Source organism: Stenella coeruleoalba, assembly GCF_951394435.1.
Source record: "Stenella coeruleoalba genome assembly, chromosome: 20".
Taxonomy (NCBI): Eukaryota; Metazoa; Chordata; class Mammalia; order Artiodactyla; family Delphinidae; genus Stenella; species Stenella coeruleoalba.
The window spans coordinates 29,033,329-29,049,513 of record NC_137166.1 but is presented as its reverse complement, the minus strand read 5'-3'; the positions used below and the strand labels follow the sequence as shown (position 1 = coordinate 29,049,513).

At 47.7% G+C, this 16,185-nt stretch overlaps 1 protein-coding gene across 2 annotated transcripts in view; it reads left to right on the top strand.

The window, feature by feature from the left end:
- Window positions 1-13,047, top strand: part of LOC307178261 (liver carboxylesterase-like) — a 67,092-nt gene extending 54,045 nt beyond the window's left edge. For both annotated transcript variants that reach the window (XM_079906253.1, XM_079906254.1), the window contains exons 7-14: window positions 948-1,052; window positions 3,713-3,751; window positions 4,077-4,217; window positions 5,869-5,949; window positions 6,900-7,047; window positions 11,266-11,397; window positions 12,313-12,385; window positions 12,663-13,047. In XM_079906253.1, the coding sequence (XP_079762379.1) occupies window positions 948-1,052; window positions 3,713-3,751; window positions 4,077-4,217; window positions 5,869-5,949; window positions 6,900-7,047; window positions 11,266-11,397; window positions 12,313-12,385; window positions 12,663-12,846 (903 nt within the window). In that variant the 3' untranslated portion in view covers window positions 12,847-13,047. The remainder of the gene's footprint in view (window positions 1-947; window positions 1,053-3,712; window positions 3,752-4,076; window positions 4,218-5,868; window positions 5,950-6,899; window positions 7,048-11,265; window positions 11,398-12,312; window positions 12,386-12,662) is intronic.
- The last annotated feature ends 3,138 nt before the right edge of the window (window positions 13,048-16,185 follow it).

Below are 16,185 nucleotides of genomic sequence, written 5' to 3'. Positions count from 1 at the left end.
TCTTTATTTGGAGAGTGTCAGGAAGCCAAGGAAGGGTGAGCAACAGGGAGGCTCTGCTGAGGAGTGTGCGCTGGAGTCACTGATGTGGAGCGATTTCGTCAGGCTGTGAGAGCTGGTGGACGGGTGGGGGCAGCAGCCAGACTTAAAGGGACTGACTGGTAAGCAGGAGGGGAGGAGAAAAGACACCAAGAACTTAAAAAATTGTTGAGACTTTTTCAGAATTCTTTGGCTATTAACAGCAGAAGCCCATTGATCAGGCTTAAGTCAAGAAGGGGGAGTTTATTTAAAGGAAACAAAGGTGGCAGAAATGGTGCTGGATTTTGCTGTCACACAGGACCAGAAATTGGCAGAATGAAGAATCCAAGACTCATATTCTTGTGCGCTCTCGCTCGCTCTCTCTCTCTCTCTCTCTCTCCCTCTCTCTCCCTCTCCCTCTCTCCCCGCTCTACTTCTTCATGTGCCTTTTTATTTAATTTTTCACCAAATACATACTGAGCATTGATTGTATGTCAGACACCGGACCAGGCTCTGGGCAGCCCATGTACACTCTTCATGGTCCCGCCATCATGGAGCCTGATTTCTCTCCTTCTGCATCTTCCTCTCTGGCTGCACTTTGCAAGTGTCTAGCCTGAGGCCAAAAGGCTATTAATTGGGTGAGCCGAGATTTGAAATTAGTGGGATTCTGGATTCCATGCTCTCAAGCCCCACTCCATGCTGCCTCTCTTTAGATGTTCAGCTTTGACATCATTATGTCCACTTGAACAGAGATAAGGCAGCAGAGGCTGAGGAGTATAATTGGCTCGTCTGGGATCCAGGACATACTGGTCTAGAGTATCTTCGCTACCATGTGTTGACTTTAGAAATTGAGGTTGGAACAGAACACCTCTTTATTGATGGAGGGAAGAGACAGGGCTCTTGAATTCTGCTGTCACCTGTGATCTCTGCAGAAAATTGCTGTCTTTGCTGGGTGCAAAAGCACCACCTCAGCTGTCCTTGTTCACTGCCTGCGCCAGAAGACAGAGGACGAGCTCTTGGAGATAACGCTGAAGATGGTGAGTACATCCACTCTCATGGCCACACAAGCTCCCCGCCCTGTAAACATGGCCCCAGGCTTCATCATTTCGCCTATCCCCTTGCCCTGGAAAAACTACCTGGGACACTTTCTCACCTCTCAAGAGCAGTGTCAGACTGGATCTGAATGGGGAATTTCCTTCTTTCTTTTTTATTATGGAATAACTCAGATGTTAGCAAAGACAAAAAATAACATAATGAACAACTGTGTAATAACTCCTCATATCTATCAAAACTTACTTTTTCCAATCTTGTTTTTCTGATAGATTTTTTTATATGTGACTGTTTTCTTTATTGTAAATATATATGTGTCACATACAATTTACCATTTTAATCATTTTAAGTGTACAATTCAGTGGCATTAATTACACTCATAGTACTGTGCAACCATCACCGCTATTTCCAAAACTTTTCATCATCCCAAACAAAAAATCCCTACCTCTTTAAACAGTTACTCTGCCTTCTCCCCTTCCCCCCAGTCTCTGGAAACCTCTAATCTACTTTCTGTCTATGAATTTGCCCATCCTAGATTCAGTCATGTAAGTGGAATCTGATAGATTTTTAAGAAATTAAACATTACACATTCTCAGAGGTGATTACCATCCTGAATTTTGGGAATGGGGTTATTCAGAACAAAGCTCTTCAGAAAGGTTGTCACAATTGTCTTGGTTAATTTAGAAACCACCTCAATTATCATCCAGTGGTGGCCCAATTTTCTAGATTTTCTGCACGTCTGCCTTAGTAGTGATTCTCACATAATCGTATATCTACCCATTCATCCATCCAACCATCCATCCACCTATTCATCCATCCATTCATTCATCATCTTATTATACATCTGTCCATCCACCAGTGAATCCAATTCATCAGTATCTTTTCATCAATCTAATATCAACTCATCTATAACATTCATTCATCTGTTATCAATCATTCATATATCTGTATTTCATCATCCATCTCTCTAAAATCAGTGATCCATCCATCACCTAATCTGCTAGCTATCATCCATCTATCCACTTATCTCCCCAATTCAATACTCCAAGTATTGACTAATTCCATCCACCCATCCATCTGTCTTTGCTAAGTGTATGGGGGGAGGTAACAGCGTGGGTGATGCAGACGTAACTGGATATAGTCCCTGCTCATAAGGAACTATTCAAGGAGAAACACGCCCATATACTTAGTGGATTAAGTGTGGTGGGAATACAGAGAGGGGATGCATTCATTATAGTAAGCAGGGATGCTTCACAGAGAAGGTGACATTTCAGGATTGGTGGATGGCTATGGTAGTGGGTCATCACAGGAAGCTACAGCACAACAGATACCCAGAGATCACCACTTATAAGATCCGCTTGTAAGGGGAGAGTCTGGACCCTGGACCCCTGAGGATGCTCCTGGACCCCCAGCGGCCAGCCTCCAGCACTGGACTCTGCTCTGTTTCCATGGGTTAAGTCCAATGTAGCCTTGGATCCTGGTTTCTCAGGCTCAAATAAGGTGACCAATGTGCTCAAAGATAAAAACACAACTGTTTTCTGATGCCTGGAAAGAGGTAAATTTATTTCAGCAATTCTCCGTGTGGCACAAGAGATCCGCTTATAAGGGGAGAGTCGGTGACTTTGGGAGAATCCAGAGAACCTAAGAGCCCATGTTATCCTTCTGAGATCTTCTGAGATCATGTGGAAGTGTTTCCATGATTATCCTCTCTCCCCAATAACACACGTGGGTGTGCACGTGCACACACACACACACCTGGATTGCGGGGCTACAACCCATAACGGAGGGACCCTTACTGGGACTTCCTGCATACTGGTCAGGACTGTTAGCTGCAGTGTCACAATAAAATCAGCACAATCCTGGTGAACTCACAACAAAGAGAAGCGTGGAGTGGGGTGAATTTCAGTGAGCTTGTATGAGTCAGGATTTTCTAATGCAGGAGGAGAAAACTCATCTCGAAGTGACTTGAGAAGAGAAAGGGATATGTTGTAACAGAATCTTCAGGTAACTAACTGAAAAGTCCAGGAGTTGATGGCTTCAGGCATGTCCGGATCCAGATGCACATATGATATCATCAAGACTCTGTCTCTGTCCCTCAGCTTTTTACCTCTCTGTGTTGGCTTCACTCTCAGGCGGATTTGTCCCCTGGGGAGTTTAGACAACAGCAGTATTCTAGACTTACATCCTATCTGCTTAGAAACCCTCTTTCCCAATAATTCCAGCAACAGTTTTGGGTAAACTCTATTGAACTGACATGGGCACATGTCCATCCCTGAAGTAATCCCTGTCTTCAGGGAGATGGTGCACCTCAGGTCACATATAGATGCCTGGAATCGTGGAGTGAGACTGGGGAAGAGGGAGTCCCCCAAAGGAAAATTGGGGTGTTTTCGCCTGGAGGAACAAGAAGAGGAAATGGGTGCAGGGCAGGGCAGGCACAAGCAGCAGTCCTCTCCAGAGCTCCCCTCCCCCATCCCATACCTGCACCCTGTGCTCATGCCCAGGGGAGCTGGTGCCCTGCCCACTTCCTTTCAGCCCAGCCAGGGTGGCACCAGGAGGGAGGACTTGATACCTTTGACGCACAGCTCACAGGATCAGCTTTGCTCTCAGGAAGCCTTCTCACCCACAGCCTCTGCCTTTGTCTTCACAGAAATTTTTCGCTCTTGATTTACACGGAGACCCCAGAGAGGTAAGATGCTTACAAGAACTGACTATAGATGGAGAGATGCATATAGATACACACACCCTTCAAATTAAATACACATTACGTTATATAGTTTATACCAACTTGAGTGAAGATCTGCCCGCATCACCTAACCACTGCTGGCCCTGGTCAGAGTTCTGCCCCCTGGGGTCCACAGACTTAGCCCCCTTTGTTAGGACCCTGAGTGTGTGGCCACCGCCCATGGGCACGCAGGTCTGCGATGCCGGCTGTGAGCTCAGGCAGGTGGAGAGGGGGACGCGGGTGTGACCTCGAAGGGGAAGCACAGACGTGACGCTGCCCTCTTCCCCAGAGCTTTCCTTTCCTGCCCACCGTGCTTGACGGAGCGCTGCTGCCAAAGACGCCCGAAGAGATTCTGGCTGAAAAGAACTTCCACCCCGTTCCCTACGTCGTGGGAATCAACAAGCAGGAGTGTGGCTGGATTCTGCCCATGGTGAGAAAGTGCAGGCCTCTTAGACTCGCCTCCCCTGCCCGTCGCATCACCCCTCCCATCTCTGGTCACAGGATCCCTCCTTCTACGCACGCACCTCTGGGACCTTCATACACCTTGATGTTTCCGTGGAAACCTTCTCCACGATGGCCCAGCTGTCACCTGGGTGGTGCGGCCCTGGGGACCCACATCCCCACACACTCTCTGCTTGTCCTCCCATCCAAGAATCCTGAAATGTCAGTGCCAGGAGGGCTGGGAGAGATAATCATTGAGCAGATGAGAAACCCAAGGCCTGGAAAGGGGAAGGGGTTTGGGAGTTAAGGAGAGTGAGGCCTGGGACCTGCAGCCTCTCCCCTGGGCTTGGTGCTTTCATAGTTTCCCCATAAATTCCACCCACCCACACCTCACACTCTCATTCATCTAACTGGAAACATTCAAAGGAGCCTGCTTCCTCCTGAGTTAAAATTGACTTCTAAAAGTTAGGAAGTACTTTCCCTTCTGCCAAAGATAAACAAAGCCGGACACCAGTTGAATTGGTAATGAGTTTGATTCAGGGACACTCTTGCTATAGGGAAAAGATCAATTGTAAACTGAACCCAAATCGCTGAAACAAAAGGCTGGAGCCTATTTAAGGCTGCGGGTGCGGGGAGGGGGGATTTGTCCATGAAACTGGGCCACCTGGATTTGTTAGCTGGCATTTATCTGGAGAAGAAACAAACTTCTGTCTTTATGACAGGAGGCCGTGGTGTAAGTAGAAGCAAGGCTCCCACTGAAGTTAGGCATTATCTTTCCACAGGGACTGGGGGAGAGAGCAAGAATTATCCCCTGAATGTTTGCTTTTCATAGAAGTTGGCTCTCAGGTCCTTGAGAAAACAGGTTGGAGCAGTGGTTTTACATCCCAAAGGGCAGAAAAAGGATTTATAATTACAAGGTTTCTAAAGTAACTGTTCTAAGAATGGGTTCAGGGACCTACCTGCCTATCACCAGGTTTTGGCTAGAGCAGACGGTAAATTTTCCTGGCAGCACAGAGCTTTTTAAGGGGGCCTGGGGTCATCCTGGGGACATGGCCTTAAGCTGCTTGTGGCCGTGCTAGAGTTTGGTGAAGTCACTTAGTGCAGAGTTTTGATGCAGTTGTTATGTGCAGAGTTCTGCAGGTCTTCAGAATGATTTCAGAGGTTATACCAAAGGACCAAAACCATAATGGCAGAATTTGGGGCTTTCTCTGCTATCTAACACAGGCGGGGTATTTGTGAGGTCTGTGTCATCTGCCCCAGAGCCCTCTACTTCAACACTTGGCTGGCTGAAACCTTCCCTCTCTGCCTTGATGACCACTGTGGAGACTCTAGCCTAAATATACATATATATATATGTACGCATATACACACACACACATATATATATATATACATACATACACATACACACAAAGACTGGGGCAGCTTCCCTTAACAATTACTTTATCTTCTTTGTACTCCTTGATGTCTAAATATAAAAGTCCATTTGATTCATTGATTTTGCCCAACTCCTCAAAGACCCATGCCCATCAAGACATGACAAAGTGACCTTCAGCCTGCATTGGTTTGGTGTGTTGGTCACTTCAGTTTTTCTTGCCATTACCGGATGATTCACAATTGCTTAACCTTTGTTTTAACAGTTCATGGGCTACTCATTCTCTGAAGGCAAGCTGGACCAGAAGACGGCCACGTCCCTCGTGTGGAAGTCCTACCCCATCCTTGTAAGAGTCTAGGAATCACAGGAACTGGCTGAGCCCTAAAGAGGGGAAGAGGCTTGTTCCCAATTGCAGAGCAACTAATGGCAGAATGAAGACTGGGGCTGGGAGGGTTCTGCCCCACTTTTTCTGCTTTTCTTATCACTACCCAGGATTGGGGGAGGGGGAAAGTTTGCACTGAGCTCAAAAAGTTCACCATTAACACAAGAAGAGAAACTGTGTCACTCACCAGGGGTGGTGAAGTCAAAAATCCAGAAATAGGGGCTTCCCTGGTGGCGCAGTGGTTGAGAGTCCACCTGCCGATGCAGGGGACACGGGTTCCTGCCCCGGTCTGGGAAGATCCCACATGCCGCGGAGTGGCTGGGCCCGTGAGCCATGGCAGCTGAGCCTGTGTGTCTGGAGCCTGTGCTCCGCAACGGGAGAGGCCACAACAGTGAGAGGCCCACATACCGAAAAAAAAAAAAAAAAAAAAAAAAATCCAGAAATAGCAAAATTTAAACCACCAAATGAATGAAGAGTATTTAGTAAGAGTTTATGGTACATAAAATATAGTTCACGCCCTGGGGGCTTCCAACTTCAAAGGCTGGTAGGAAGCTCGTCGGGGGGCGGGGGTGGGGTGGGGGGTGAAGTTACAGGATGGCTTATAAAGTGAAAATGAGGAAGTTGTTAACATTTTCAGTGATTGCTTATTACAATAGAGGTTTTCAGGTGGCAAGGGATTGGTTAAAAGTGATTATCTCATACTATTTTAGGGAGATGACTTAGTTTATTTTTTGATTGTCAGAGGGATTTACAAAAAATAACCTAAGTTAGGTTTTGCTTATGTGCATGAAATACGCTAGAGTTAGTTTTGCTTACATGGCTTAAATAGTTTTGTCTGCACAGATAATGCGTAAGTCTGGTCTCCATTTTACATTTAACTTTAACAGTGGTCGCTTTCACTGGATCTATTTCAGAGCATCCCTGAGGAACTGGCCGTGGTGGCGGCTGACAAGTATTTAGGAGGGACGGACGACCCTGCCAGAAGGAAAGACCTGTTCCTGGACCTGCTTGCAGATGGGATGTTCGGTGTCCCATCTGTGAATGTGGCCCGTCGCCACAGAGGTGAGTCCCAGACACTGGATGGGAGAGGGACACTGACCTCTCCAGCTTCACTGACTGTCCTGCCCAGCCCTCAGCACAAACACATGTGGACATTGCTGAGGGTCGAACATCCAAGGCTGATTGCGTTTGGCCTGGGGTGGGGCACTGTCCTGTTTTGGTTTCCACCAGAAGCAGACTCCGAGAAAAGGATCCAAATGCAAAGAGTTTATTTGGGGGGGTGATCCCAGGAAACACCAGTAGAGGAGTGGAGAAGTGACATGAATGGAGAGGAAGCCAGTCCACACTGCACTGTCAAGAAAGCATCCACTGTGGACACCCGGACCTGGGGAACTCTGGGAAACCAGCAGAACACATGTCTCAGGGTTATCCCTAGTGAGTGGCAAGAGAGCTGGGGTATTTATCCTCCAACTTTGACGAGTCATTGGTTGAAGGCTGTTCCCAAGGGCAGTTAATTCCCTGGTGCTTTGACCTGTTGCACATGTGGGCAGAGTGGTCTCTGGCTGCCAAAGACCCAGGCAAAGAGCTACGGATGCAGGAGGTGGAACTCAGGCTGGCGTGCCCGGAAGCAGGGGATATGGGGAGGCACCGACAGCCTCTGCCACAGGGCTCCTCACCTGAATTGCGGTGGTCTGTGGGGCTAGAGGGGAAATCTTGGAAGATAGGTCTTGGAAGGTTTCCAAGGTCAGAGCTATCTGCAAACTAGTTTGTTAACCAGTGGAGCTGGGGGTAGAGGGAGGCCAAGCATAGGATCAGGAATGTTGTCTGGGACCAAGAAAGCTGAAAGGAGTGATTATTGGAAGAGTGGGGCCACGCAGTCTAGAGAATGTCAATGTCTGTGGCTGGCTGTTGTTTCTCCCAGTGTGTGCTGTGTCCACCACAGGACCTTCCAACATTGACCCAAGACTGTGTGTAGGGTGTGAGGTCAGGGATGCATGAGCTCACCTGGAGAGGAGGTGTCCCTTTTGGGTACCTTTTGAGTTACTCACAGGACCCTTCATTTCTTGGAGACCACATTCACCTAGTCTGCAAGCCAGGAGATGGTTCTGGGGTCCAGACCTCCCTGCCTAACGGTGCTAGAAGGGTTTTAAACTTTGAGACTTTATAAGCATGATAAAACATAGCTGTGGCTGACTTACTCTATCCCCGAGCACTCAGTACAGTACTTTGGAGGTTCTAGTTACCATTTCTTCCTCCCTAGGGTCCTGATGACCAGCCAGGGACTGCCTGGGGTCAAATCTGTTCTTTCATAAATTTGGTCTTGCCTCTTGCTACATGTCTTGATTTGTAGTATCCCCTTCAGCTGCTCCCAGCCATACTGGACTTGAGTTTTTTATCTGACATCCCGTGACTTTGAATTCAGGGTCTTATTGCCAGCACTTCCCAGAGTTTATCAATGTTATTTTTTCATTGTCGTATTTCTCTCAATCTCTTTTTGATAAAGTAGTTTTCTGAGTATAAAATTAATCTTACCATTGTAGAAAGTTTTGAAAATATGGGAACATATTAAAGAAGCAACTATATATTACTCATAATTCCTTCACCTAGAAGTATCAGCTATAAAGTTTTGGTTTTTTGTTTTTTTTTTGCGGTACGCAGGCCTCTCACTCTTGTGACCTCTCCCCTTATGGAGCACAGGCTCCGGACGCGCAGGCTTAGCAGCCACGGGCCCAGCCGCTCCTTGGCATGTGGGATCTTCCTGGACCGGGGCACAAACCTGTGTCCCCTGCATCGGCAGGCAGACTCTCAACCACTGCGCCACCAGGGAAGCCCCATCTATAAAGTTTTGACATTTTTTTTTCTATTAGCCTTTCCATGTCTTACACATAATTTTAAAATTAATTTTATGTTCATAGACAACTATATTGTAGGCATTTCCTCAATGTCAATATAAATTCATGGAAAATAGCAATTATTTCATGGTATGATGGATTAAAATTTACTTTAGTATTCCTGTCCTATTGGGTATTTAGCCTGGCTGCTCATTTTGATGCTACAGAAAACATCATACTCAGCCTTATGTGCATAAATCTTTAACCAAGTCTCAAATAATTTTCTTAGAGTTGGTTTCTAGAAGTGAAATTATTAAGCTGGGCTGTAGTAGAATTTTAAAGTTCTTGATACATTTTGTGAAATTGCTTTCTAGTGTATGAGAGTGTGGATTTCTTAGCTCTCTCACTTGGGATAGTCAGATTAAAAGAATAAAAATAATGCTGCCAATTTTATATAAGTCTTACCTCACAAAAAAAGAACATCACACTGTTTTAATTTGCATATTTTTGTTACTAGCTCTCTCCTTCCCCCTGCTTTTGTTGTTGCTCCTAATTGTTATTATTGAAATCTCTGCCCTACTTTCCTTTGAAGACGTGTGTTGTGATTGCAGGAATTTTTTAAAAATATTTATTTATTTGGCTAAGCCGGGTATTAGTTGTGGCGCACAGGATCTTCAGTTATGGCATGCGGGGTCTTTAGTTATGGCATGCGGGATCTTTAGTTGCGGCATGCGGGATCTAGTTCCCCGATCAGGGATTGAACCCGGGCTGCCTGCACTGGGAGCATGGAGTCTTAACCACCGGACCACCAGAAAAGTACCCCCGTAGGAATTTTTTTTATAAATCTCAGTGGTTTAAGGCAAAACACTGAAAAAAAAAAAAGAAGAAGAGAGGAATGAAAAGAATATCTTTGGGGCATGCCATAATTAAGTTCTCTCATTCACACTAGGTCTTTCTTTGTATGGTTGGGTTCTCAGTTCCGTTCTAACACTTCTGAGTAGCAGAGGCAAGGGTAAACACCCTCCTTTCAGTGAGTTCTGCTTGACCCTGAAGCAGCTGTTTAGCAATTGGATTCTGGAACCACAGACGGATTGCTTCTTCCAAACAATGCCTCTTGCTAAACCAAGAGTGCAGTGAGAGGGGGGAAGGGAGGCAATTAAATAAATTATTGTACATCCTCCTGTCAGGATGGCATATATTGTTACACTATGTAGTTGACAAACATTTAATGATATGAAGAAATTATTATAGTCATTACAAAACTACACATCCAATAGTATCCTTATTTTATATACATAAGTGAGATAAGTGCTAAAATATTAACAGAGGTTTCTCTGAGCAGTGGGATTATATGTGATCATTTTGTTCTTATTCCTTTTTTCTGCATTTTCCAAATGTGATTCTGTCCCCAGGAAAGGAAAACGTGTGATATTTCCCCGCCAGCCTGACTTGGGACCTGACCCTTCCCGGGTAGAGTCACTCGCTCTGGGCATAATGATCAATGCAGAGCACAGAGCTCCCCGGGCGGGTGGCCTGTGAGTTAGCCCTGAAGGAGCAAAATGGGCAACGCTGCTGAAGCGTCAGCAGGAAAACTGACATCTTCCTGGGGCTTAGAGGGGGGGTGGTGAGCGTAAGGGCAGGGGAGAGGAGGAGGGAGGAACTGTACCCTTCCTCGGCCCCTTCTTCCTTCTGCCACCACCTTAACACTCCCCGGGCCAAGCAGGAAGCAAGACCTGTGAGATGACAGAGAAAAAGGAAATGCTGAATTGTGGTTTCCTGAGACACAAGGAATAGACTCTCCCCTTTCTGCATAGGCTTGTATTTAAATATCTGCACTTTCAGGCCAGCAACTTGGATTTACTTCACTCTTCTTGGAATACGTGTGAAAAATACCAGAAACGCTCAAAATGGGCATAATAGAAGGCACCTGTCAGGCTGCAGGTATTCTCCAAGGGAATGAAGACTAACCTGTTAGCAATGAAATGTCGTGGTATTTCTGTGTACATAGACTATGTATCTAGATGTTCTGCTCTGTGAATGCATCAATAGGCAAAGAGGTTTATATGTATTGACCCAATGCCTCTATAATGATAGTTATTTTGAATCGATTTCCCCAAAGTTTCAACATTCATTCATTCAATAGCTGGCTCAAATCCAGTTCCACCTCCACCACCAGTACACCCTTAAGCAAGTCATAGAACTTTTCCCAAACTGTTTTTCTCTGTTATGCTGATAACCAGGGGCTTCCTGCAGGGACACACAGGGTCTGGCACACAGTTGGTTCTCACAACGGGCAGCTGCTGTTAATATTGTTGTTCACTCAGGACCAGGCATGCCCCCAATTTCCTGATTGCTCACAGCGCCCCCCCCCCACCCACCTCTGGAGCCCTTGATACCATCCAGGTGTGCGTCTGCTGAAGTGAACTGTGCATGAATCCATGTCTTCCAGATGCCGGAGCCCCCACTTACATGTATGAGTTCCAGTATCGCCCAAGCTTCTCATCAGCCATGAAACCCAAGACGGTGATGGGGGACCATGGGGATGAGCTCTTCTCAGTCTTCGGGGCTCCATTTTTGAAAGGTGATGGCCCTTTGGTGACTACAGACTTGGAGTTAGGGGATGTGGGTTCAAGTCTTGGTTTGGTGGCCTTGGGCAAGTTCCTCCTTCTCTCCAGGTCTTAGTTTCCTGAATTCACCATAACAGGGTTGAAGGACAAAGGGTCCTAACCTTTCTCTTGCTCTAATGTGCATGGTGGAGAATGTGTATCCTTGCGCCCTCCTCCATGGTCACTCTAAGAATCCAGACCTGGGCATCAGTAAGGCAGGAGGTGGGTCACCTGCAGGGCCCTGCTCAGGGCTAGAATGCCACCACTCACTTCACACTCACAAGAGCATATCAGAAGGTACGTGAGAGTAAGGTTAGAATTGCTCTTAACCTTGAATCAGGACTACTATGTGTCTGTCTATCCAATCATCTATCTATCTAAAACTCATATCTTTAAAAATTAAATATGTTTAGGATTATATTTTAAAGAATACCTCTCACAGATGTCTTTAATGTCTTAACCCTCAGCAGTTACCGACAACTTGTGTGTGACACAACCCAGGGCTGTACATGGCAGTGCCTCTGGGCACTTTCTGGTTGGGTGACTCTTTGGGGGCCTTGCAGCTTGGTTATTTTTCAGATTCTATGAAAATGTGTGTGGGTGTAGGAGATTGAAAAAAGACCCAGAGGAGAGTATCCTGGGAGGTGGGGTTACTGTAGCAGAAACCCTGGGGTGTGGCCCTGTGACCCAGCCCTTCACTGAGCCCGACCTAGGTCAGTAACTGTCAAGCTTAAAGTGCACTTGAATTACCCAAGATCTTCTTAAAATGTGGTTTTACTCAGTAGGTCTGGAATAAGGGCTCCGTTTCTGAATTTCTAACAAGTTCTCAAGGGCTGCTGCTGCCCCTGAACCACACTTTGAGTAGCAATGGCTTTGTCTCCTCCCCACAGATGGTGCCTCAGAAGAGGAGACCAATCTCAGCAAGATGGTGATGAAATTTTGGGCCAACTTTGCTCGGAACGGGTGAGCTGCTGGCACAGATGGGGCAGGGTTGGGAAGGGGCAGGGCGTGTCTGCTGGGGGGGAGGAGCTCCAACGTGTGCTGGGCAAACTCCCTGCCCTGTGGCCCCTGACGTGAGAGCTCCATCAGTGGACAGGCTGCCCAGGAGATGGTCAGCCTCCTGTCTCTGGAGGCGTATGAGCCTTTGGCAGAGATGAAGCCAGGGGGTCCCTGACAATCTCTGAGGGTTGTTGGGGCCACACAGTAGCTTTGGGGAATTTCTATGTGATTCTGTTCCCAGGAATCCCAACGGGGAGGGGCTTCCCCCTTGGCCAATATATGACCAGAAAGAAGGGTACCTTCAGATTGGCGTCACCACCCAGGCAGCCGAGAAGCTGAAAGACAAGGAAGTGGCTTTCTGGAACGAGCTCCTGTCCAAGGAGGCGGCAAAGAAGCCACCCCAGTTAAAACATGCTGAGCTGTGAACGGGAGGCTCAGCTGGCCTTGGGGGCTTGTGGGACCCCAGACAGGGGTATTCTATAGAAGGTGTTTGTGGGCCTAAGAGGCATCTTATTGTGGAGGCTGGGGAATTATCTGATGGGAGTAGCAGAGGTCAGGGAGGGGGAATTTCTGTTTCTGTGGCCTCAATTTTGGAAATAAATGTTCTTTTGGAGACCAAGTCAGTGTCTTTGTCGTGGGCTGGAATTAAGTCATCCTCATTAGCGAGAGAAGGATGAGAGAGGGCACCACTGGCAGGAAGGTGACTTGGGCAGCTCTGGCTTGGCCTCTGGACACGAAGAGTCCAGTAGGCTGGGCCCTGGGAGGGGCTGAGGGGGACACTGCATCTGCTCCATGTCTCTGGGCCGTCAACAACTCCAGTAAGTGGATGTGAGGGAACCAGAGGGCAGTGTCCCTCTCCTCCATGTGGAGCCGCCTGTAGACATGGAGGGGGCACAGACCGAGGATGTACCTGGAGTGGGAAGGAGGGGGACTTGCCATGGTGACACTGTGGCACTGTTGTGTGGCCCTTACTGACCCTCCCACAGGTCTACAATTCTTTCTTCAACTTACACAGTATCCTCCCAGGCCCCTCCCTGAGGCCGTCTCTTCCAGCAATTCCTCTGAACCCTTTCTGCAGCCTGGACCACATCAGGTCCAAGCAGTGACCACCTTGAAGTGAGTCCCTGACGTGTCACGTGAAAACTGACTCTTTCAGAATCCCTGGGGTGACTTCTGGCTCCCGGGATATAGAAAGCTCTAAGGAATGCCACTCCCACCTTAACAGAAAGAAAAAAGTGGATTATCCTCAAAATCATGACTTTCTCTGACTCATTCAAAGAGGTTGCAAGGCAAACAATTACCCTGAAATCTCGGGGAAGACAGGCATTTTGAAGGAGAGATGGGAAGTGAACACTGGCTTACCGTCTGGAGACAGGTGGAAGATGGAGTCACCATATGTGTGTGAGTACAATTACTCTAAAAATTCGAATCAAGGGCTAAAGGCCAAATGTGGGCAAGTATGAGAGTATGAAATCCTAAAAACCACACACCCACAGGGAATTTACACTTGTTACAGGCCCTTCTCCATGGACCTCTATCAGGGACCTGTGAGAAATACTGGGAACAGGTAGTAAGACGAGAGAAAACCTGCCTCAAGGGTGCAGGCTTCAAGCTCTGCTCAGACACTTCTCCATGAAAAAATAAAATCCCCAAACCACTGAAGAAAGGTCAGCAAACCCACTTCCCTTGGGGCCTTGGGAAAGACCTATTGTGGCTGAGGAAAAGGAAAATTTTAGAACTTTATATACATATAGGAAATCCTGGGCTTCTCTGGTGGCGCAGTGGTTAAGAATTCGCCTGCCAATGCAGGCGAAATAGGTTCGAGCCCTGGTCCAGGAAGATCCCACATGCTGTGGAGCAACTAAGCCCGTGCACCACAACTGAGCCCACACACCGCAAGTACGGAAGGCCAAGTGCCTAGAGGCCACGCTCCGCAACTAGGGAAGCCACCACAGTGAGAAGCCCGTGCACCACAACGAAGAGTAGCCCCCGCTCGCCGCAACTAAAGAAAGCCCGCGTGCAGCAAGGAAGACCCACTGCAGTCCAAAATAAATAAAAATAAATAAATTTATTTTAAAAAGAAAAAATTTTAAGTAAAATCCTAGTGCAGGTGACAGCAGATGGTAGGCATCCTCCTTCAACTTTTTGAAGGACAGGGACAGGCTTGCTCCTGGCTTTATATCTCAAGTGCCAACTCCTCTTTTCTGGGAAAGATGATAACCCTTTCTGCGAACTGGCACATGCTCACACGACTGATGAGGACGACACAGGACACACAGCTGTGCACAGCAGCCCTGTCTTATTGGTTTGTAGGTAGGAAAATATCGCCTAAAATATGACTAATAATAATAAAGTAACAGCTAATACTTTGGTTACTTACTGTGTGCCAGGCTTAAACCTAATATTGTTGTATATATTACATTCTTAAATCCTATTAAATTCTGACATCCTAATTTGTTGCATAGATAAATTTTGAAATAATCAGGCACTACTATTTTACACTTTTGCAGCAGAGGAGAATGACCAGAGAGGTTATATCAGCTGGCAGTAATGAACACATGTGGGACTGGCCCTCCTGCAGGCTGACTGCAGCCGCCAACCCAAACGGACACCATGTCATCCCGTGAAAGGTGAGAAAACTGAACACCTGGTAAGAGGCAGCAGTGGGAAAGCCCTGATCTGGCAGTCACAACCCTCTGCACAGCTCTGTGACGTCTCTGGGCTTCAGCCTCCCATCTCTGCAGCCAGGAGCACAGCTGGACTCTCTCCGAAGACATTGGCAGCCTTGAAAAAGGAGCCGTTGGATTCAGCCTCCAGTGATATCATAACCGGCACCATGTGGGCGGGAGGTGAAACAGCTGTAGGGTAGGTTTACTCCTCTGAGTATAGGCTGTGTGCCCTTGGGTGAGTTGCTTAACCCCTCTGGAATTGGCACAATCGCTCCAGACCTTGCAGGCTCACGGCATGGTGCTGAGGGTTGGCTTTCTCTTCTCCCTAGAGGCCCTGCTAACTGTCTCTCCAAGGCTCTGTGCCCTATCCTGGGCACAGATGGGCCGGGCAACCTAAACCTAGTGTCTGAGAGCAATTATCTCAGGACAGAGGACACCATCGTAAACTCAGGGTCTCAGCCTGAGGTCAGCTGGGGCCAGGCCTGCTATTGAGAAGGATGGAGTCTGTCCAAATGCTGTGGCGGTGACTCGTTCCACGGGGCTTGTTGGAGGACATCCCCACGCCCTCTGGCACTGGATAAGCAAGGTTCCTATCCATCTCTGGCCTCACCATGAGCTTGCTTGCAAACCAGGGAGCCTTTCTCCAGGAGCTTGTCGGGAGCTCAAGGATTCTCTGTGCACAGATGTCAGTGTGGAGAGAGCGATCGTACGGGACACCGTGCGGGAAGCCCGAGCTGGGAGCCAGGCCACTATCTCGCTTATTCCCCCTCATTGAAATTAATCTTTTGTATCGAAAGGAGGAAATGAAATCTCAGAGAGTATCAGTGACTTGCCAGGTCAGGAAGTGGCACGGTGGCTGTGAACCTGAGTGCCTGACGCCGACGCCCACGCACGCAGCACGGGCCGGCTCCCGAAATGCCCTGTGCACTCGGGGCACCTGTGGCCCATCTTGGTCCTGACTTCTGAGCCACGTGTCTCCTCTTTCTCTCGGAGTGCCCATCAATTAGGAGTTCCCTCCCCAGACCGCCAGGGGGCCCAACACCTGAAATATACTGCCTGTTCCCTCAGCACACACTTGTTGCTAATAAACCCCAC